Genomic DNA, 23,191 nt, shown 5'->3' on the forward strand with positions numbered 1-23,191 from the left:
TACAGAATGAAGTATAGAACTGAATATTCTAACAGGATTTCTGTACATGGACACCCAATATTTTCAGTATTATGGATAGCAAAGCAGCTAATTTATTATATAAACCATAAATTATGCAGGTAATTACTGATGCACCAGAGTTATAAAGTCTGCAGTTATGGGTTTACTCATAGCAATATTTCCTAGCTGTTTACCATCTATCATGTAGCTCACAGCTGAAAGAGAGGAAACAATTTCAGCATTTTCACATAAATTTAGAGGGAGTCACATGTAAAGAGACTGCAGATTAACATTCTTTTAGCATGGTTAAGTAATCAGGAACATCAGTCAGATAATGAGGGATTTTGTTAAGAAATTCAGATTGAAAGACATGGCAGTATAATTCCTTCTGCAGAAATCAAGATTTTCTTGTGTTGTTACGATTCTTCTTGCTAAACCCATACAGTAAGCAGCTTTAGATTTCTTTATAGCATTACACTGTTCTACAGGGTTCCATAAGATCTTATGGTACATCTGGTCAAACAATGCACCTGGCATGTTTCCAACCTTCATCCTTTTCTGCTAAACACAGAAAATAGCTTTGCAGAGATCTGGAATTCATTGTACACTTCCTGTCAATTGCAATCCATTTAAAGGTAATAATTATTACAAGCACCACGCATGTGGTGCATATTCAATTGGGGAAAAGCAGGCAATTGCTGAGTGAGGGCTGCTTGTGACAGACCCAGGGGCTCTGCAGAGATGCTCTGGCTCTGCAGTCAGGAACAGGGCTCAGCCAGCACCTCTGACACTGCTGCAGCTCATCAGAGCCTTGGGAAGGAAAAGTGGAGCTTAGAAGGCAGAGCACAGGACAAGAATGAGGGGCTGCTTCTCTTCAGGGTACATAGGCTGGAGCTGTGGTGATAGCTAATGTCTAGAGACCTCAGCTTTTGGACTTTTAGAAGGGTAGAAGACTCTGGATTTTCTTGTTTTCAATATAGGTTAGTTACCTCAAAATTAGCAATGATTTTTACCCACAGTTTCAGGTATCTGATCCTAATAGCCATAAGATAAATACTGCATGAACCATTCTTTTTTTTAAACTGTGCTTACAACCCTTTTATGTGTGTATTGTTTTCTTCTCTCAAAAAGAAAAAAAGCCAGGCACGTTTCTATGTTCTCCCTGATTGTTTCCAACAGCTGCACAATGAAAACTTTTGCTATAGGCCTTTTCTCAAAAGAAAGAAAAAATCTGGGTGAAATACCAGAAGACAAGAGCAGGGTTTTCCCCTAATATTACTAATCTCTGAAGCATTTATGCAAAATTGGCTACAACATGGCAAAACTATACTAATGCTATGCCAGTACAACTAAACCTTCCCAAATGCCATTTTATTTTCAGACTCTTGTTACCAAAAGGAGCATCTTCTCCCCAGACATTTCCATTGAGCCCTCTTAGTTGATCACCTGTGCTTTTTCCTGAGCAGCAGTGCTTGAAGCCTCAGTCTTTATCACTTTTGAGTCTGAACTTGCAGGAGTTCAAGGAGGTTGGAAATTAGGGATTTTTTTTGTTCAGCTGCAGAAAGGGAACCATGATACAGAGCCCATCAGAGCTAATTTTTATGCTCACTCTCCACTTAAATGGAAAAATGTGCTTCATGCATGCAACCTACTTAATGCTAACCAAGAATTTGGACTTTACTGGATTCTTTAGGCAAAGACCTCTTGTGTATTTTTGAAGAGTGCCAGACCTGAATGCTGTGTATTAGTCAGAAAGAATTTCCAGTCTACTCTCAGAGGACTAGCCATCAAATATGTTATCTCATATCAGACAGCCAGCTATATGCCTTGGAAGATAATAAACCCCCCATTCTGGTATGAAATTTTCCTGTGGGCACTGCGATTGTGCCGTGCTGGGAAAACAGATTCCTCCTGCACAGCACAGATGCAAAGACTGATTAGAATCTGGTACTGGTGGTAACCTTTCTGAGAGATAACTTTTCTCTCAGCCTTTCTCTCTGCCAATCATTTGTGTAGAAATACCTGACCTCTTGCAGTGCCTTAAAGGTCATTTTCCCCCAAGAAGAGTTGCTGAACCAATCACAGCTGTCAATTAGGCTGCTCATTTCAAAAGGAGGAGAATTATCCTTGTGTGTCCTTATGTTTTGTGGTAGTTTCCCCTTGCTAATAATCCTAATAGTCTTGGACATTTTGCTGTAATTAAGGTTTTCCTCAGCCTTGAAATACTCACCATTTTTTATAAATTAAGAGCCTGAATTAGGGGAGCCATTTAAACCTGACATTTGTGCATGCACTTTTCCTTCTAGAAGTATAAACTCATTATCTATAAACAGTCCAATGTTTGGTAACAGAAAATAGTAGGCATTAACCAGAGATAAATTAATGTAGGCTGTGTAATATAGAAGCAAGCTCAGCTCTCTTTATTTGGTATCTTAAACACTCATACGAATAGCAGAACCAAAGCCCCAGGGCACACACATGTCCAATGTGACTGTGGAAGGTTTAAGATAAAGGCACCAAACCATTTCATTCTGTGCTGCAGCTCCCTAGGAAGTCAGAGAAATGCTTCTTAGAGGGCTGCTTCTCCCGACAGCATGGTGCTGGATGTCTGGAGTGGGACCCTCACAAGCCAGCTGCAGTTTGGATGTTGGCAGTGCAGCATCATCTCTGCCCAGCTGCTCTCCTTCTCTCACAGAAACATAACAGCAGTAGCTGCAGTTCCTGGCATGTGCTTTTAACAACAAACCCAGGAGAAATCATTCTGCTACTAAAGCAGAATTTGCAGTGTGTTATTTATTTTCTTATCAAAAGACAGCTGATGGGAGACTCCTATAAGACAGTATCCTGTATCTGGGGAAAGGAGATTTGTGGTTGCAGTGCAGGCTCTAGGTCTGCTTGTAACTGGCTTACAAGATACATAGGCCAGCAGAAAAGCAGTAGAATGTGGAGATCCCAGTGATGGTGCTTCATTTGGATACAGTGACTTCAGTCACCTCTCTGCCTTTAGTCCTGCAATGCTCTTTTTAGTAAACATTGTCTGTTGGCATTCAGGTAACACTCTTTTGATTAATTGATTTTTTTTCTCCTTTGAGTTGATTTGGACATCTCATCGTCATACTTTACTGTTTTGCTTTGCTTCTAAAGTGATGAAATAATGGATGGAACAGCTCCCCAGGGAAGTGGTGGAATTTCCATCCTGGAAGTGTTCAAAAAATGAGTTGATGTGGCATGGTATTTGGTTGATAATTGGACTTGGTCTTGGAGGTCTTTTCCTAGCTCAATGATTCTATTATTCTAGGTCTATATCGAGACTATACTATAACATATTAGGGTCAGGGAACTATAATGATTCGATTTGCAGGTTTTGAGAAATTAAAAAAAATTTTTTTATGACTTTTTTTCAACCTATGTTTATTAATGTGATTAATTAGAATTAAATTGATATACTGATAAATGCAATCCTTTTACACCAAAGTGGCTTTGGAATGCAGTTTAATTTCTGATCCAGCAGTCAGCTGATTGATCCCTAGCCAGTGTCCTTGTTGGAAGACATATAGCTGCATCATCAATGAGCTAAGAACATTTTGAAAGCTTCATGTATTTTCCAGGGATTTCCAGGAAATATTAGCTGCTCTCCTGAAAAGTGATGACTTTTATTAATCAGAGATAATCATGCCTGCTGTATAGTGGGGAAATTAAAATTTGAAGCAATCAATACTACGTCCATCAGAGAGCAAAGCCCAAGACCAGTCTGAATTTTCATTCCTCCAGTGCAAACTGATCTGCTCAAGCCTCTGAGTGAGACTGCATGTCTGGCTAAAGTCATTCAGAAGTTAGGCAGCACTGAGCTCTCTTGGTGTGTCTTTACCTCATTCTCCTGCCTGTGTTAAACCTTGGAGGTGAAGGGCCACTGAAATCTTAACTTGGAATCTTGTGCACACAGCACGCCTGGTGCAGCTGAACAATCAGGCCAGGAGCTCTTATCTCCAAGGCAGCTTGTTCCCTTAATGGGCTTGCTATCAGGAGCAACACAACAGGTGAGTAACTGTTTAACTCCTGATGTGATTAGAAAGGCTACTACACCGAATATCTGAGAAAGCAACCTTCACCAAGTCAGACACACCTGCTTCAGAGGTGACCATGAGAACAAGGCTTAGAGTGGGGAATGAGGGGAGACAGGCAGGGCAGTGTGTGACACATTCCCTTGCTGGCTGGACATGCTTTCCTGTGTCTTCTTGTAATTCCCTGCCTCTTCTTCCATAGGTGATGCATTTCAGAATTCCCTTTCCAGAATTTATAGCTTGCTGACACTATTTTGTCTGCAAAGAGAATTCTCCATACCCTTGCACACTTAACCAAGGAGAGGCATTGCCCTCCCCACTCTTGTTGCAGTTGTTCCCCAGAGTTAAAGGAACATAACCAGAAAAGATACAACTCATAAGTGATGGATAATATTTGTGGCCATTAGTCCCACTTCAGCACTAGGAAAATGTGCTGCTCTTAGCTTGGCATTTGAGTGAAAGTGATAGAGGGCAGAGAGCAAAAGAGAGTGAGGAATGTCAGCTTCCTGTAGAAAACACAGTATTATCCATGAATCCCTTCCTAGAGGTGACCTGTACGGATTTCCACTCTGGCCACTTTTAACAAAACAGGGATTTCTATTTATCTCACAACAAACACCCTGCCCAGCCTCTGACTTACTTGTAGCAGAGCAAATCAACCCAGCCCAGCTGTACATCTGAAGCCTAATGTAAAATCTCAGCTGTAATGTCCCAAGATTTAGAAGCAACTGTGTGGCTGCAGCATAAAGTGAGGGGAGATAGCAGCTGTAAATAATTCTGGTGAAAGCTGCTCAGAATCAAATGGCTTTCGATCAGATCCCTGCAGTTTCATCTTCTACTTCACTAAAGATACATTGGATAAATTAAACTTTAAGTGCCTGAAATTCAGGAGCACTCTCTTAGACCTAACCTTTTTGCCATGGAGGGCAGGGTCAATCTCACTGTTAAAATGATGATGACTTAAAATTACTGCCGTAAAACATCAGCCATCTTAAAAAAAAATGTCTGCAAACCCACACAGAATGTTTATAAATACCTAATGAAAATTGGGATAATTGAATTGAATGAAATTATCTAAAGCCTCCATTTTCACTAAATTTTTGTTATCTGACTTTCCTTATAAGAGTGTTAAAATAATTCAATTATTTGTGAAAAGATAAGTGTTGCTTCACAGTTTCAGATTCCGTAAGTTTCAGATGCTTGAAATCTAATACTTCTCTTTCATGGAATCTTAAACAGTGATTGATGGAATAATAAAGGATACAAGGGGACTAATAATTACATGGCATCTTTTAGCAGGCTTTTAAAATAGATGTTCTTAAATTCTCATTTAAGAAATGTGGATAGTCTCATTTTACATCAGTGACTGAAGAGAAACTTTTAAATATTTTTAGAGCAGAGGATGATGTATTATGGGAAATGCAGAACTTGGCATCAGGGTCAGAAATACCTTCTCTGTCACTGTATATTGAATTTTACCATCAAGTTATAAAATTTTTAAAACAATTAAAAAAATTTAAAGAAAATTATGCAAAGCAGTAAAGAAAAATATTTGTTTAAAAACAGCTAACACAATTTTGCAATGTGATTTACAATTTAAAATCCAATTTCCGTGGTTTTTGTTAGCTGCAGCTTCAGCCTTAACTCACTGTTTTGTCAGTGTGCATTACAGTTCAGCACTCCTTTCTGAGAGATCTGTCATATTGTAACAAAAGAGAGAGACTGCTTTGGAATAATTCTATAAAAGAACTGAAAAGCCCTTGATTTTAGCCAGTTATGAGTAATAAAAATGACTTAGATTGGAAGCAAAGCCAACTATCTGAGCAACAATATTCATTGAAGATGCACTGAAGTCATATATGATTATGAGAATGCCAAGTGTGTGGCTTATTAAATTTGCTTGAAGAGAATTCTTGGGAGGAGAGAAGGAAAGAGGCAGTGCAGGTCTCACTGAAACAGCTGCATATGAAAGGGTAATATTTGGATTAGAAAATAAATTAGAAGAATTCACAGGAATTCAACAACAATGTTTGAACCATATCGTAAAGGAGGCTGAGGATTAAGGGCTTATGGGGAAGGGAAAAACAGAATAGGAAAGTGTGCATAAAAGTCACAGCTCCATAGAGAAACACATAATCCTTTTTCTGTGTGTGTTCAAGGGTAAATTTGGTTTATTTTCACTATTTTGTTTTGCACTTGTTGAATAGGAGGGAATAACAGAGTAAACATGAACAAAACCAGGATGCATTTAAACAAAATATTAGTTAATTCTGCAGCTGAAAAGCTTCACAGGTAATTAAAAATATCACAACCTTGGCTTTTTCTGTCTCTCTCTGAGGCTGTGCATCACTAAAATATGCAGATGAATCCCTGAAAAACCTTCTATTCAAATTGTAAGTTATATGCAAGGGGAGTAATGGCATATGTAATTCAATCTTTCTGCAAAACAGAAACAATTCTGTAGTAGATTTCAGTGTCATTCCCTTACAATACAGTTATCAGAGAAAGGTTAGTTCTCTTCTGGAAGACTTTCTGAAAGCATCAGCCTCTACTGCTATAGTAGAAATACAATTGAAAAGGCTTATCCTGTTCAATAGCTAACACTTTATTATGGGACTACTGACCAGAAACTTCTTTGTGATTTAAAATCTGTGAGACTCTAACAGTTGAACTGATACTGTGGCCAGTATTTTTTTCTATCAAGCTGTTTTTGACAGAAAATTGGATTTTTGATTAAATTGAGATGTGCAAGAAATGATGAATTTTTCTACGTAAAATTTCCAATGTTTAAAAGAAAAGAATTGCTGAAAAAGGAATGAGACTATATCATGAAAATTATAGTATTGGGCTATAAGTTTCCTTTTTGCTCTAGGAGATAGATTTACTACAACCTGGGGTCTTGGGCCATATCAGTCAATGTTAAAAGGGAAGAAAACTGCATTTAAATGACTTCTTACAGGATCTAGGTAGTGGCAGGGTTATCTAAAATGACTCATGCTGGAAAGTGTTTTGAACACTGAAATGCCATGGATCTGAGAACAGCTCCAAGATTTAAAAAATAATTACAATTCTACTAGTCAATAATTACAATTCTACTTGTTTTGTTCAAATAAAAACCAGATGATCAAATTTCACATTTCTAAACTCTAAATAACATAGCAGAAAGAAAAAAAATCTATCTTTCTAATTATGAAAATTTTTAATGAAACAAATTAAACTATGCCATTGCTTAAATCTGCTGACCAGACTGCAGTTTATACTATGCCTTTATAAAAATCTAGAGGGATCCACTCTTTCAGGCATTTCTCTCTTACTTGCTGGAGCTCTTTGATTTCCTTAATTTTGAAGCATTTTTTGTATGGAAGTTGGTGTAAGATGTTATCTCCATACCTGTCTCACATTTCAGGTCTCTTGGGAAGAACAGATTCTTATGTTCTTATATTTTTTGTTTATCCTGGTAATTGTTACTGTTTTCCTGACAAAATCTCCAGTCTTTCCCCTGATGAGGACATAAGTCTCTTGCTTTGCATTAATGAAATCCCATCCAGCTGTATTCCAGTAACTGCTAATCCTTACACCATGTCAGTTATTTCCATGTCCTACCTGTTTAGTTCTCATTTTGGAATCTGGTGACAGATTGTTGTAGGTGTAATGGGCCTGTGTGACTCCACAGAAAAGGACAGCAACAATACCTGAAATTCAAAGAAAAACAGAATTAGCTGCTTCTGTTTTCTTACTTAGGCTTGCAGTAGGCTGCATAGAAAAGCAAATTAGTCTGTTAACAGTTTTTTACAACAAAAGAAATTTGAGATATATGTTCTAAGGACACTCATGCTTTCATAGCATTTCCATTGTTTTGTATTTGGAAATTCAAAGGCTGTAGAAAATTTGTTTCAGTTAATACATGGTATGATCCAACCATAATCTAACTGACAGTAATTGTAAATGTAGGACTAACATAATTGTAATATGTAAGAATTTGGACTATTTAAAAAAATTGTCGGAGACTGAATAGGAAAGGAAAAAATAATTTTGTTACATTTCAATAGTTTGAGACCACTTGGTTCTGAATGACTGCAACAGGGTAAAATAATTTCAGTCTGTGCCTGATTGTAGCTTATCACAAGCAGTGTGTAACAATGTCAAGGTGAACAAAACATGTTGCTTAGAAGTGATACCCTGGCAGGTTTGAGCTGTGCTGCCCAGAACAGGCAGGTCAGTGGCTGTAGACACGTGGCACAGTTACAGTCCCAGCCTGTGGAAGGTCTGGAGGGGCAGGGAAGCGGGATTGTCAGGAACAATAATAGCAAATTTGTTTTATAGGGATATTTTTCAATACTTCCTGAGCCCTGGTCCTAACTCACTGGAATCACAGAGTAACATCAGTGTAACGCAGTGTTGTAGTTAAAGTAGCTGACAAAATTGTGAGGTCTGGACACAGATAATGCAGGAGGAAGGCACACAGGGAGAAGACAGAAAATGAAAAATAGTGTCCAACATGGCTATGTGCAAATGCCCACAGAAGAAGAAAGCTCTGTTTTTTTCTTAAACTTGGGGCATGTCTACCTAGATAATTATTTACACAACAGCTCAGGGCTTTCTCGTGTCCACTGTGCTCACCATTCCCTGAATCCCTGCACACATGGATGGGCTGGGCACAGCCAGCAGTGGGAGTGCTGTGTGCCTGCCATCTCTGGGGCTCCCATCCACACCACTTCCCACCACCCACCCCTCAGTGCCTTAGTCCTTGTGCCTCTCAGCCCTTCTCACTGCCTCCCGTGCAGGGTGTCCTCATTAGCCCTTCAGTGCTGCTTCCTCATGGGCTGCTCTGCACATTGCTGGGGAATTTTCAGCTCACAGGCTGCTCACATGTACTGACATTATACTGATGAGTCTGAGGCAACAAAGCAGGCAGAAAGATGCTTGCTGTTCAGGTTTAGGCACTACTCATCCTTGTGATGTGATTGTGCTACAGCTTTCTAAGCATTTATGGGGTTAAACAAGCATGAACTGAAACATATAAACCAGTTCCACTGGAAGCAAAGAGCACGAGGTGGAATGGTGCAAAGAATCTGTGCTCCTGCAGTGCTGGGCTGGAGCCTGGATAAAGCTCCCTCCATCTCCTCCAGGACAGGGATTCTCCTGGCTTTATGGGGCCAGCAAGAACGGGCTCAGCAAGGGCAGAACCTGCACCTTTAGCACAGCAAACCCAACACAAACCATCTGCACTTCCAAAGCATTAATGGGAGCAGGCCAGGCTTCAGAGCCCCAGGAAGAATGGATAGGAACAAACTGAACAAGTATCAGCTGCCTTTTAGAGTGTCTTTGTTTTTTATATTCATTTTCTTAAGGCTATTCTGATATTTTTGTTTTTTAGCTACACTAAGACTTTTCTTCATTGTAAATAATACAGGCTGTGGTGAGATTGTCACTGCTTAAATACATTCCAGCAAGTTTATATTTTTGTGAGGTCTAATTGCTCTCATAAATGTGTCCAATTATTTTTTCTCAGTAACTGTATTTGATTGTGCAGAACTGATCTGGAGAGTTTAAAAATTCTCAAGGCATTAATAATATGCACTGGAGTGTTCAAACAATGACATTTCAGTTAAAAATACAGCCAAACAGAATGTTGCTAAGTATCACTAGCTCCAGGCTCAGTAACTGAAATGGAGATAAGAGTTTCTGATGCAGTTTCTTCTCTATTAATCATCAGGATGTCAAGTCTTGCATTTTTAAAATTGACTATTAAATTCAGCTGTGATTATAAACTGGTTTTGACTGCAAAGAAACTGTTAATTATGGGTAGTGAGAAGACTGAGAGAGTGTCATGAAGAATAAAATAGCTTAAATCTGATTTTGCAATAAGAATAAATGAACTGAACCATGCAATTATGCAAGTGTGGAAACCAGATACCCTGTTTCCAGGGAAGACTGGGGGAATGCAGTGGAATATTTCAATTGCTACAATTGAAACCTTAATATGTACCAGCCAGGACTCTCACAATGAATAGTTTGTTAAAAGGCTTGGACAAAATAGCTTGTAATGAATATCCATAAAAAATGATTACTTAAGAGTAATGACCAATTACATGTTAAGTGAAAAGGAAAGAGAAGTACCCAAAGAGGCAAACACAGAACTTTTTAGTTACAAGGAAAAAGAAATCTGGATTTCTTTGTAGCACTATTAAAGCTGGATTTTTGAGGTTAGCTGGGTAGCAAAATACTGTATGAACAGAGTATGGCACAGGATGAGGTGGTTTTTGTGGGCTTGCTTTCACAGAGAAATGGGTAAGAGCAAATATGGCAATACTGGAGCTGCAAACTGGAGGTGTCCATTAGATGCAGGAAGGCAGAGACAGCCAGGTGGCCCTTTCACTTGGCCTCAATTTCAGGCTGTTGTAGACAGCTCACTCACTCATTGCTTTCTTAAGTGGCAAAATTAGCAATCACTGAGAGACTACTACAATTGGAGAACAAAATGCTAACTGAAAGTAAGCAGGGAATGTTTTGAGCTGAAATAGGTGGTAAGTTGTTAAGTGCAATACAGCTCCTTGTGTTTATTAACAGATTACTGAAATTTTTCTCTTAATATAAAAGATGAGACACTTCACAGAAAAATGCTTATATCATTGGTAAAATTTCAGCTACAGATCAACCTCTTTGAAGAGATTTTATTAGAAATAAAGCCCTACCATTTTATTTGATTTCTTTGTAACTGAGAAATTGAGACAGCTTGTTAGCTGTTAATACAGCTGCAGAACTTATTCTTACATTAGTTTTTACAAATACAGTAATTTCACGAATACAAGCCGCACCAATTTGACTAAGATTTTGCTCCTAAACCGGAAATGCGGCTAATAATCAGGAGCGGCTAATACAACCTCAGAAGTGCCTGCCAGAGTGCTGAGCCGAGCAGCTGCAAAGTCGGCATTTTGCGATTGTTACAAATCGCTACTTTGTTGCACTGCGGGTGGAGCCTGGCTGCCTGCAGGCAGCACGGGGGGCGGGGAGAGAGGCGGGAGAGCTCTCTTTCCTCCTCTGCCACAGCCCAGGGGAGAGACGGGGGGGGGGGCCCGGCGAGGAGAGGGGGGACCCGGGCCGCCCCTACCGCGGCCCGGGGAGGGGGGGGGAAGCGCGCGCCGCCATTGCTGTGGCTCGGGGAGCCAACGGGAGCCCCGCGGAAGCCATTGCTGTGGCCCGGGGAGCCGACGGGAGCCCCGCGCTGCCACTGCCGTGGCTCGGGGAGCCGACGGGGTGCTTTGTCCCCGCCCGCCGCCGCCGCGGCAGGAGCGGGGAAACTCCGTCCCTGCCCGCCGCCGGCGCCACGGGCGCGGGAAAGCTCCGTCCCCGCCCGCCGCCGCTGCCGTAGGAGCGGGGGAAGCTCCGTCCTTGCCTGCCACCGCAGGGCAGCGCCGACCCGGGGTGACCGAGCCCAGTGGCAGCGCCGGCCGGCCCCGAGCGGCAGCACCGGGCTGGGCCATCTGGCCCTGTCAGCGGCCCCTAGCGGGCCGAGCCTGCACAGCCTTAGCTCAGCCAGTAAACCCCGCCCTCCCGCGGTTCTGTTACTAATTGCACGCAGGTCCTCACTGCGAACGACAAAGCGGCTTATATTCGGGTGCGGCTTATCTATGGACAAAACCCGAAATGTTTGCCAAGACCCAGAGATGCGGCTTATACTCAGTGCGGCTTGTATTCGTGAATTTACTGTACATGTAGTTGAAATGGTTGTTGGGACCAAAGGAATAGATAAAAAGTATAGCTTCATTTCAGAAGATCTGTAAACAAACTGACCAGTTTTCACCCCAACTTTGAAGGTTTCCAGAGCTTCTGGAATACCTCTCTAAAGCTGCATAACATACTGAAATCTCACAGTAAAGCAGCAGGAACTGGTCTTTCATCAAAGGAGGTGAAATGATTGGAAAATGGAACAATGAGGATTGGGTAAAAGAGAAATTATTTAAATCAAGTAACGTTTACTTTGGAGCCATATTTATGTCAGAGTCCCCCCAGCAGCTCTTGGGCTGCAGACTGGATGTGTAAGAGGCAGGGAGTGAGGCTGTGTCTGCCTGGAATTGCTGCACTCACCAGGCAATGTCCCCAGGGGCAGCAGCACCCCAGGCCAGGCTGCTTTCACTGGGGGTGAGAAGTGTGGCTAATCATTTTCTTGGTACTACAGAAATGATTTAAGGCTCCTTACACCACACCTGCACCAGTGCAGAACCAAGCTCGTGCTTTGTTCATGGGGCTTTTATCTATTTTATGTTGAAGTGACAGAAAGCAACAAAAGATGGAGCTGAGGGATTTTTTAGGCCCTTGTCTGAGGACTGTTCATTGGTACTGCACCTGGCTGCTTCAAGTGAGACTTGGGCTTCAGTGTTGTACTTTTGTAACCCCAAACAAATTGCTGGACTCAATTTACATTGGAACTCCTATGGTGACATATAACAGCTTTTATTCTTGACGTGCTCTGAGTGCTTACCCTGTTTATCCTGAACCTCTGCACCAGCAATAAGACTCCACTGTCCACATTTCATGCAACTGATCCTTGATCTCAGCTTAATGCCTTGCTAGAATATGTACTTTTCTCCGAAAACACACACATTTCTCATTTTTTCTACTGTCTTACAAAGCTGTACCTACAGCAGGCCTAAATGAGCCAGAGCCAAGTCCTGACTCCGGTAATGGATTTGCAGCAGATCAGCTCAGCTGTCATCTGTCAGCACAGCAGGGCAAATGCCATCTTCCTACCTGTTGTTTTCCTAATTAGGCTTAGGTTTCATCCTGGGCTCCTGGGAGTGGCAGGACTAGAGCTTACAAGAGTTGTGGTCTCTCTCCTTTTGACTTGGAAGCCAAAGCATCCCTTCTCCCTCCTTACTGACAGGACTCTGCCTACTCTGCATGGCACAGCATGGCACATTACTAATGAATAAAGAAAACCACACAGCTTGGAATTGAAACCCAGAATATCTTCCTTGTATGGAATAATGTCAGCTGAGTGAAATAAAGCCCATCAGGCACCAAACTGCTCTGGGCTCACAGTGCTCAGAACTGCAGACAGAAATGTTTTTGTGGATCCCTTCTGAGAGTGTCACAAGAGCTGGTCACAGCATTTTAAAAAAGCAATGAGGTAGATGACAGATTCTAGACAAATCACAGCAAACAGATAGGAGAAGTGAACAGCATGAGGATAAATGCACTTTTTCAGCAGTGTTAAAGCAAATGGGAGCTGGTGACATTCACTCTTGCTATGCCCTAAATATAAAGGTAGCACAAAATTGCCCCAGTGAGAGACCAGATCTTTGGACTCATCCTGGGTACCTCATTCATAATATGCTGCTTATTTATTTTTGGAGGAAAAGAGGAAAAAGCTTTCCTGCTAGGTAGACTCTGCTCTCCTATGAACCCCTGAATAAGAAGACAGGTGTCACAAAGGCAGAAACATCACAAAATGTTCAGAAAAGAATTGCTGAAGGTGAGGAAGCAGCAGTAATTTATTATCACAAGCTTTTTTGCTTTATAATGATCAGAAATCAAAGGGCTCTGAAAACCAGTAAAGGAACAAAAAAGACACTCTCCAACAATTTTTTCCCTTCAAGGTCTATTGTTTTTTTTGTCTTTATAATGCAGGTCTTTAGAGTGTAAAAATCAGAGGAGCTTGGCTGCAATTTTGATGCCTTTACACTGAGTCACTGTGACTTTGAAGTATGCATCAAATGAACACATACATACAAGTCAATTCCCATACATATGCTTGAGTGTATTTCTGCAGGTAAATTAATCTCTTTTGAGCATCTGGTCACTTCAAACAGCTGTAGACAGAGAAGTTCTAACTGAGGTGACCATTAAATGCCCATACACATAATGGAACCCTTTTCAGACTGAGTGATCATTTAAAATTTAGAAAATTTTATCAATTATAAAACAAGATAACAAACAATTAATAAATGCAAGAGGTACTTTCCTCATTTATTTCAACAAGTGTTTAATTTAAATAATTTATGATTTTTTTCGTAGCCTACTAGTAAGTACTATGTAATGAAGTTTGCAAATGAAAACAACTCTATTAACACTGACCTTCCTCTAGTATTCTGTTATTACAGCTTTGCTCAGCAGTCAGAAATGATATACTCCAGGGCAAATGAGAAAATGCACAAATTAGATTCTACTGTATAAGAATCAATTTATCATGCATATGTCACAGCTTGATGATATAGCTATAAGATTAATAACCATAACATTAATTTATAATTTCCAGTTCCCAGTATAACAATAATTGTGTAGTCATCCCAGATTTTTATTTTGATTTGCTGGTTCAATCACATCCATTTTTCAGCCATGGTCAGGCCCATATATTGTGTGTTATACATCATGGGATATCTTGAGGAAGAGGAATGAAATATTTTCTGAAATATTGACTTGTACTGCTCTCCATTTAAATTTTATTTTAGAAATCTGCAAGCTAAACAAGCGAGCCCTACCACCTACTTTACCCACTAAAAAACCATATAGCCCATTATTTCTAAATTATGAAATACTTCAATATTACACTTCAAAAAGCTCAGAATGATTGAAGGACTGCTGCAGAAAGCATTATAAGAATAAAATTATTTTTCAATTACATTATTTAATAGCTACAGGGAAGTACTAGTCTAGCGTTAATCCTTTGAAGTTCATTTAGAAGGAATGAGCAGAGAAAACACAATATCCAAGGAAAATGAAGATGAATATAGGCATAGATGTCTGATGGGACAAGTTAATTTTTGAAGCAAGTCACCCCTAGGAGTGTGTTCCATTGAGAGCAGTGGTGCAGCTGTGCCATTGCTGGATTCTCACAGCTGCTTTTAAGGACAGCCACAGGTGACTGTAAAACCAAAACCTGCATGGGCTGAGACAGACAAAGGGCAAAGCAAGAAAGCTGCAAAAGACTAGAAATGATAGAGTGAGGATTAAGAGCTGAGTGTGTCCTGAAGCATAACTGAGTTTTTCCTGGGCTCTCTCTGCCTTCTGCAACAGGTGCTTTGTGTGTGCCCACCTGTGGGGACTGCTCCCAACTGCATTTTGCACAGATTTCCTTAGCATGGGTACGAGAAATCAGAGCTAAACCAAAGTCTGGTGAAAATTCCTTAACCAACAGAGTATTTCTGCTGCTGCTGGAGTTTAAAATAATACTTTGAAAGGAGGGGAGTTCAAAGTATTTCAGAGGAAACTGAGAGAAGACAAAAGCAACATCAAAACTGGTTAAGTCAGACAACTAAAGGGTAATGTCAGCACAGGACTAATAAAGTAAATGCATTTATAAAACACAGCTTTGAACTTCTGAAGCCACAAGAAAGGCTCCATGATTTTTTTCTGTAATAATAGCTTCTGAACAAAACCCTTTTACAGAAGTCAAGTGACAAAGATTTAACTGATGAAAGTTTCAACATTAAACTTTGTCTTCTCACAACAGGGTAATTAAACAATTCCTTTGTCAAACTCAGAACCCATGAAAAAATGCTAGTGACAGATGCCTAAAAATGCCTGATACTTTTTATTGCAAAGTATGTGTTGGTGAAGTAATTACCTTTCCTTCATCAGTTCCTTTTTGATAAGAATTAGTTAAATTTCCCAACAATTTTCTATTTTTTTCCTTAAATGGAAACTTTACATTGGTTCCACTCTCTGTCTCTGCCCATTTAAAATTCCTTACCATGGCTACCACCACCATCTGTGGTGTTCAATAATTAAGTCTTTTATTTTAGATATTTTATATATTACAGCAGAAGACAGCAGTGAAACACTCTTCAGGGTAACTACCAGGAGAGACTCTGCTGTCCATCATCATGTCTGCAGCATGCAAAAAAGACATATGCCAATTATTTTTGTCTGGACATACAGTCTGTTCCTATGCCTGAGAAATGGAAATTACCTTTGGTGCAGGACCTGAGGCTCTGAAAGATATTAGTGTTTCCTTTACAAATTACTTTTTGTGTGTAATATATAATCAATTGTTCAGTTGCTGAAACATAGCATCCTTGTGCTCTGTGAGGAATGCATTTGAAAACACCCTTACTTGGAAGTCACTGGATGAGGAAATCAGGGATCAGCAATCATCCTCCTGTGCTCCCATTTTTCTGAGCTATTCGTGCCACATTTTTAAGAGCTTGTAGAGTCTAAGTCCAGGCAGCAGCTCAGACTCCCACAGCTGCTCACTCCTCTCTCCCTCCTCCCCGGCGGGATGGGGGAGAGAATGTCAAGGGGAAGAGTGAGAAACCTTCCTCCAGCTTCTGCTGCCTGGAACGGGACACCTGGGGTCAGCTGTCCTGGCTGTGTCCCCTCACAGCTCCTCCTGCACCCTCAGCCCCTCTGCTGGTGGGGTGAGCAGCAGAAAATCCCTTGTTTCTGTATGAGTGCTTCTCAGGGACACCTGAAATATCCCTGAATTACCATTGCTGTTCCCAGCACCACATCAGCTAGTGCGAGAAAAATTAACGCTACCCTTCCCAAACAGTGCAGAGCTGCTAAGAGACCAAATGGACTTTCATTCCCCTGGTATCTGATTTTCTTAATGTAATGAAATACCACCCTTTTGTTCAGTTCATGTACCACTGTTTTTATTCATTGGCCTGAAGAATTTGGCAGTAAACAGGATCCAAAGTTGTGTAATTAGCGAGGCAAAGATGCAGATACTAACACCCATTCAGAAATAGTTTGATGTGTGGCTGATATTAAAAAAGAAACATGCTGGCTCCAAGGAACTCAGTAAAAATGTAACTGTTGCCTTCCAAAGGCTTGGAAAAATTTTGCAAACAAACCAGCACGGCTGCATTACCACTCCATTAAGCATTTTTCTTCTCCTGATTTTCCCTGGCATTAATTAGAGCACTGGACTTCAGGGGTGACAACCTCAAGAGCATTAAAACAATCAAGGTCATAGAAACTTTGTACTTTTGAATACAACAGACAATAGATTACTGTGGAGGTAAACTATATCTATTTACAAATTTTGCCTAAACTTCTGTGTACACTTTAATGGAGGCCCTGGGTACATAATTGACTGTGATTGTACAATTTCTTTCCTGGCATTATTGAAAAGACAATTGGATCACACATCTTTCCACTGTCACTGGGACATGGCTGTGCCAAAGATGTTCATGCAAGCGGACTGAACAAGATGACTTTTTTTTCCTAAATACAAAGGTGGATGCAACCCACTGGCCCTTGGCCCTGTTCTTGGTTTACTATTGATAATTGGTCTCAATTATTGAAAATTGAGGAAAGCAAGACAGGCCCAGGATGTGCAGTGTGTGCAGAGGAGCACAGTCTGGTTATCACAAGGCACTGCCTATTTCCTTCCTTGTACTTACTGTTATCTTTGGTCCCACAGCTGGCCAGAAAATAGGGGGATTAATAGAGGGACTAATAGGGATGGGATAATGCAGGGAAGAAAGACTGAGGACTTGAGCCTGATCTATTATGTCTTTGGAAGAGCAATGTCACTACAGAATAGTTCTTAAAGATGAAACAATCTTCAGTGTAGCAAGAGGCTTTTAGAAGCTTTATGTATGATGTCATGCCTAAAATAAACCATGCATTTTACCGACAATAGAAGCATATTATAAAATTGCTTTTATTTAATTAAATGCAGCACTTACCTGTAAGCCCAGCAGCTTCTGCTGATAAGAAGGCACTCCAGGATAGGAGGAAAAACAGACCTGTCTCCAACATAGGAAACTCACACAGCTTTGTAAATTTTGTCAAGTGCTAAAAGATTACTAAGGAAAAATGAAAACCCAACTGTTTTGTAAACTAAAATTACCCTCAGTCTGAGAAAGGATGAAAGAAAGCAAGCTCCCCCACCATACTCATCTACACATGTTGAATTTTGGAAAACCTGCACAGCTTCTAACTTATCTCAGAGAGGAAAATCCAGAACAGATTTTAAAGTACTTTTGTGAAATTTGAATTAATACCTAGTTAGTTACATTTGATATTCTTTTTCCCAGAAAAAAAGGAAAAGGAAGTAATTTTTTCTGGTTTTATAAACAAAGTGGTATTTGTTTATATTTGTGTGAATACAAGAAAGATCAAAATCATTGATCTTTCTACCACAGCATTTTATATGAACTGTAAAACACAAGAAAAAATGCAGGGCAGCAGACAGACCTTTCATTTCTAGCTTAGTTAAACTGATGGGCTTGTTGGTCACACTGACACGGTGTAGTGCTCCCTTGTACTTTTGTATAATTGCTGCTAGCCTGGAGTTCATAAATAAGTTGCTGTTCTTAATAAGTTCATGTTTGAGCCTCAAAATACTTCAAACCAATTTCCTTAAAATGTAATTATTCACAAGTAGGATGATAAAGGCCAGAGTCATGGTAATGGTAAATGTAAAAAGAAATTTGTAGATTCTGACAAATGACATTTCTTGTCAATTTATGATTTGTCTCTTTGTTTTCAAACACTTGAGCCTAGAGTGAAAAGCTTCAGGCTCAGACTAAAGATGGTCACTATCAGATATTGCATTTCCCCCCAACATTTATAGATTTTCTCCCTGAAAACAAATCGTAAAGGATATTAAAGCTGTGACAACAGCATAAGAGGATCCCATGGCAAATGATCCAGCAAAGATCCCCAGAAAATTTCCCACTGACTGGAAGAAAGCAGCAGCATCGAAAGTGTTAGGATTCTCCTTAGGGCTGTAAATGGATATAGAGCTGAAAAGAAAACAAAGGGGTGGGGGAAAAGGAGAGAAAAAGGAATAATAGATTCAATCACATTGTAACCATTTTGGAATTACTAATTGAAAATGAACAGTTTTAGGCACTCGAAATGCACAACAAAACTTTTCTGGGCTAATAGCAGATGAGAGCAAAGCAGATGGAGACTGGGGAGAAACAATTTGTTTTCCAGGTATCACCCTGGAAATAGTCTACTGCCAGTCAGCAACACTTTTATACCAGAAGTGCCATAAACAATATTGTTTCCAGGCCAACAAAACATTAAAAGGTGGTAGGTGGATAAGAAAACTGCAGGGAAGATAGATAACTTTGAATTATTTATTGGCCATATGTCCTCAGAGCAGTTACATATTCACAAATATCCTTGATAAAGAGTGCAGCTTTGTGGCTGAGGTTCAAATGGGTGACACAAAGCACAGCAGGTACCACACATGCAGCAGCAATTTTGTCACAAACCACCAAGTATTTTCCTTCTTGGTGTAGCCCTTCATAACCAGGGCTGGAGCTGTAGCAAGAGCTCAGCAATAGCAAACCTTGTGGACAGAATGAATGTTGTCCCACAGAAAGAAAGTGCTGCAGTTGTCTGAGGTCATCTCCTGTTTCCCAGCCCAGAGTGCAGCCACCACAAGTATTTTGGAATGGGAAAGGGTGCCCCCAAAGCAAAGGGGCTGTGCACTAAGTAATGCTTTGTGCATCTCAGAGTTATTTGCCACCAGTAACTCCATGTATGTGTGTCCTTTTTCTTGTTGAAATGTTATATTGAACAGATACAAAGCAGCTCTAAGCCTCCCCAGCTAATTAAGCAATATTTTAGATCTTTGTGTTCTGTTGCTTTGAGTACTGTTTTGAGTACTTTTATGATCCTTGTCAAAGAATATGTGCTGAGCTTGGCATTGGATTCCAGAATGGGCCTTGGATTGCGGGAAATGATTGGTATTTTAAGAATTAACATTTTAGCATTTTTAAAAAGTTGTGACTATTTTAAGCTTTTGGATATTAAAAATGTGATCCTTGCAGTCTGATGGTTTTCATTTGGAAATAAGGCTTAGAGTCTGAAGTTCTGTAGAAAGGATTTTCTAAATAATTGCACTGAAATAACATGATGTGAAAACAGTTGCCATGCTTTCAGTTTGCAAAAATGGCACAAGGATTCTCAAGGCATATGGTGGAGCACCACAAATATGAGGGGTGAATGCTCATGTACTACAACAAAAGTAACTAAGCACTGAAATCTGTTATCTCCAGTTATGCTGATTAGCAGCACCACAAAATCAGTGAGAGGATTTCTAGTGGAAGGTGTTATTGATAAAAGTACACAAAACTGGCAGCAGAGGAACTGGTACTCAGCAACATGCTGCTATCTAAATTTTCCATCCTTTTTCAACTGTGGCTTTCTTATACTAGGGCATTTCTTTGTTTTCCTTGCCTAAAAACTTGTAGGTGTGTCTTGACAGCCACTTGGTTCTTTGATGTCTGTCCCAGCCAAGTACACAGAGAATGCAGCTGCTGGCCTGTCTTGGTTAGTGAATTATAAATCAGGAAATGATCTTTTGTGCCACTGGTGCTGTGGCCTGAATTGAGTGGTGAATTCAGAGAGGTCCTAAAATCAAGGAAAATGGTTCTATTAGAGTGATGAGCTCTGACCATGACAGGGATGCTCAGTAACAAAAAAGGTCTTGACATGGAGTGAAAATTCATTAGTCAAATGTGAGCCATAGTCAGTAAATGGCTTTTTATTAAGTATATTAATCTTAGGGCAAGAAAAGTTGGCTTTATTAAGGCTGGTTAGGGTTGCAGTTTGCCCTCCAATTTACCAGGTTTCAGGTATGAAGAAAACTAGAAGAAAGCATCCTATTCTTAATGTAGTTATTTCAGGAACAAATATGAAGTGACTCATTCTCACTGAAAAATTTTTCTACTCATTGTGCCCCCCATGATTTTTTAAAAGCACCATAACATGACATATGCTCATTATGCTACTGTGGTTTCTGCTCTAAATCTTTCCAGAACTCCTGTTTCCCTGCAGCTCAAAGAATATCTACTTCTATTTTTCATTTTGCATTATTCTCTACTAGAGCTATTTATTTTTCTGGAGATGTTTCTTCTTAGCACTAACTTTTAATCCTTTCAAGCATCCAAAATACACAGTAATTTACCTGACAGTTTTTCTATATAAGCTGCAATTTAACAGAACGGGATTTTATCTTGTTTATGCCACTACTTCCTGCCAAACCAATTATTTGACCTAAAAACAAAATTGCAAAGTTTAACACTGGAGAAAACCATAATTAAAATTACAGTGCCTCTACTCTTCTTGCTTTTCCTTGGAGAGCAATTCAGGAGCCCTGCTGGCACGACTTGCCCTCTCTGCTATCTGCTCTCTGTGCTCTCTGCACAAAGGGCTTGATTGCAGTTCATTAATAAGCAGTGAGGGAGAGTTTGATACTAAATTTCAAACTGTTTTTAGGTTTTGGAGGCTTTCTAAACGCTGAATGAGTTTAAGGAAAGAAAAAAAAAAGGTTTATTTCTGTAAATTTGTTTCAGAGGTGGATTAAGGGAGTCCTCAAAGTAAATGCAGTAGAAAACTGCTTTCAGAGGTTAATAAATGAACAGATTTGATGGCAAAGACCTGCTTTATCTGCCACCCATAATGAAAAAGAGTGCGGGGATAGGAATGAGAGATTTTTGTTGGCTCCTCACTGAATGCTCCATATGTGGATCTCACAGACACCTGTCCCAGTCCCTTCTACCTGTCTGTGTGTGAGCTGGGTAACCTGTGCCTCTCCTTCTGCTTGGAGTCAGGAATAACACTTCCCTTCCTGGCTGGCTCTTATAAGGATTAGCCAGCACTTTCTATGTTAGAAATCTATTTAACAGATCTCTTTCTATTTCCAGTTCTTCTGTGCTTCCTTGAGCCAGGACAAGCCAGCACTTGGACAGGCTCAAGTGCTCTCACAGCTTTCAAAAAAGGAAATGTAGGCAATATTTATTTATGCAATATATTGCAAGTTAGGGTGGTAGTTTTTCTTGGAGCAGATAGAAGGATTAACAGCCTGGGTCAGTTCTACCACTGACACATTCACTGAAGCATTCCACTTCCCTCCCCTCATCTGTTGAGATCACCTTAGGATGAAAACTCAGCATCACACTTTCATTCTGCACACTTTATAGGGATCTAATACTAACGGTCTGCATGACAGAAGGGCTTTTGCAATAGAAAGTATCCAGTCATGTTTCCAGATACATCTTAATTGATTGCTTTTTACATCTTCAGTTATTCTTAAGCAAAATCTAATTTATTCATAAGGTCTTTTTCTTCCTGTTAGTTTTTCCAGCCTGTGAGTAGAGGTCAATGCATTTTCCTTGGAAAAAAGAAATAAAATAGAAAGAACTTAGCATTGCAGCAAAGATTTTCCCATAATTCATGCAAGCTTTTTGAGGAAAAAAATCTGTTGCTAAGGTTAAATCCTGTATCCTACTTTTGTTTCTGTCCAAACCTGATGTGCAGAGAGATAATGTGGCAGCATCAAATAGATACTAATCAGCTTTAACTAGCAGAACAGCATAAAGATTCTTTGTTTCGATAGAAGCCAAAGTGAAACAACACCTGTATCAGGTACATTTTAGAAAAATGCATTTTGCTGAAGAAAATAGACTCAAGTATCAGAAGGAAAATCTGTAAACAGCAGAAAATTTCTAATGGCATTATGTAGAATCAGTTATTAGAAATAACCAGTAAACTGGTTTATTCCTGTCTTTCTCCTGTCTATTTGACCAACATGAAAATAAACAGCTTTGGAGAGGAACATTTCTTTCTACTGCAAAGCCAAAGGGTTTCCTTTGGCCAAGTGCCCTTCTTCCTCCTTGCCACTTCATCATGTGTCATGTAATACTGCACAGAAGAGAATCAGGAACAATGTGAAGAAAAGAAAAAAGTACCTGAAAATACAGGGAGGTCAGATGTTCCCTAAAATACCTTCATTGAATAAAGTGGGATCTCCCTCAGGAGATAAATAATTATAGAACTACATGGTGATTTCATCAGCTGCTAATTAAGAAAAATAAAACAGGCCAGAAAAAAGTATTCCAGAGTTCAAGGTTGTTTTTAAGAGGGAAAGAAGGTTATTTTTGCTGAGATTATAATTATGCAAAGGCAGGTCACTACAGCACGTTAGAAAACTTGGATCTTTCAGAGAAGTGGATTGAATCAAACAGTTTCTGTTCCCACACAACTTTTTGGCTATATAGTTTTCCTAAAAGTTTTGGAAGAAAGCCAGAATGTCAGAGCTGTAATTTACCCCCAATATGTGTTAGAACTAGAAGCCAGATGTGAAAGCCCATGCAGAGCACCAGACACCCACACCTTCTCTTGGCACATTGGTACAGACTGCTTAGGCTTCCTCACAA

The 23,191-nt window shown here is 40.0% G+C and overlaps 1 protein-coding gene across 2 annotated transcripts in view; it reads right to left on the bottom strand.

Annotated features, from left to right (window-relative positions):
* The window catches only part of SLC9A9 (solute carrier family 9 member A9), a 187,193-nt gene that overhangs the window by 88,650 nt on the left and 75,352 nt on the right, over positions 1-23,191 (bottom strand). For both annotated transcript variants that reach the window (XM_033069112.2, XM_033069113.2), the window contains 3 exons: positions 18,622-18,760; positions 17,699-17,804; positions 7,665-7,753 (listed from right to left, as the gene is read on the bottom strand). In XM_033069112.2, coding sequence (XP_032925003.1) covers positions 7,665-7,753; positions 17,699-17,804; positions 18,622-18,760 — 334 coding nt within the window. The remainder of the gene's footprint in view (positions 1-7,664; positions 7,754-17,698; positions 17,805-18,621; positions 18,761-23,191) is intronic.

Source organism: Catharus ustulatus, chromosome 10 (assembly GCF_009819885.2).
Source record: "Catharus ustulatus isolate bCatUst1 chromosome 10, bCatUst1.pri.v2, whole genome shotgun sequence".
Lineage (NCBI taxonomy): Eukaryota > Metazoa > Chordata > Aves > Passeriformes > Turdidae > Catharus > Catharus ustulatus.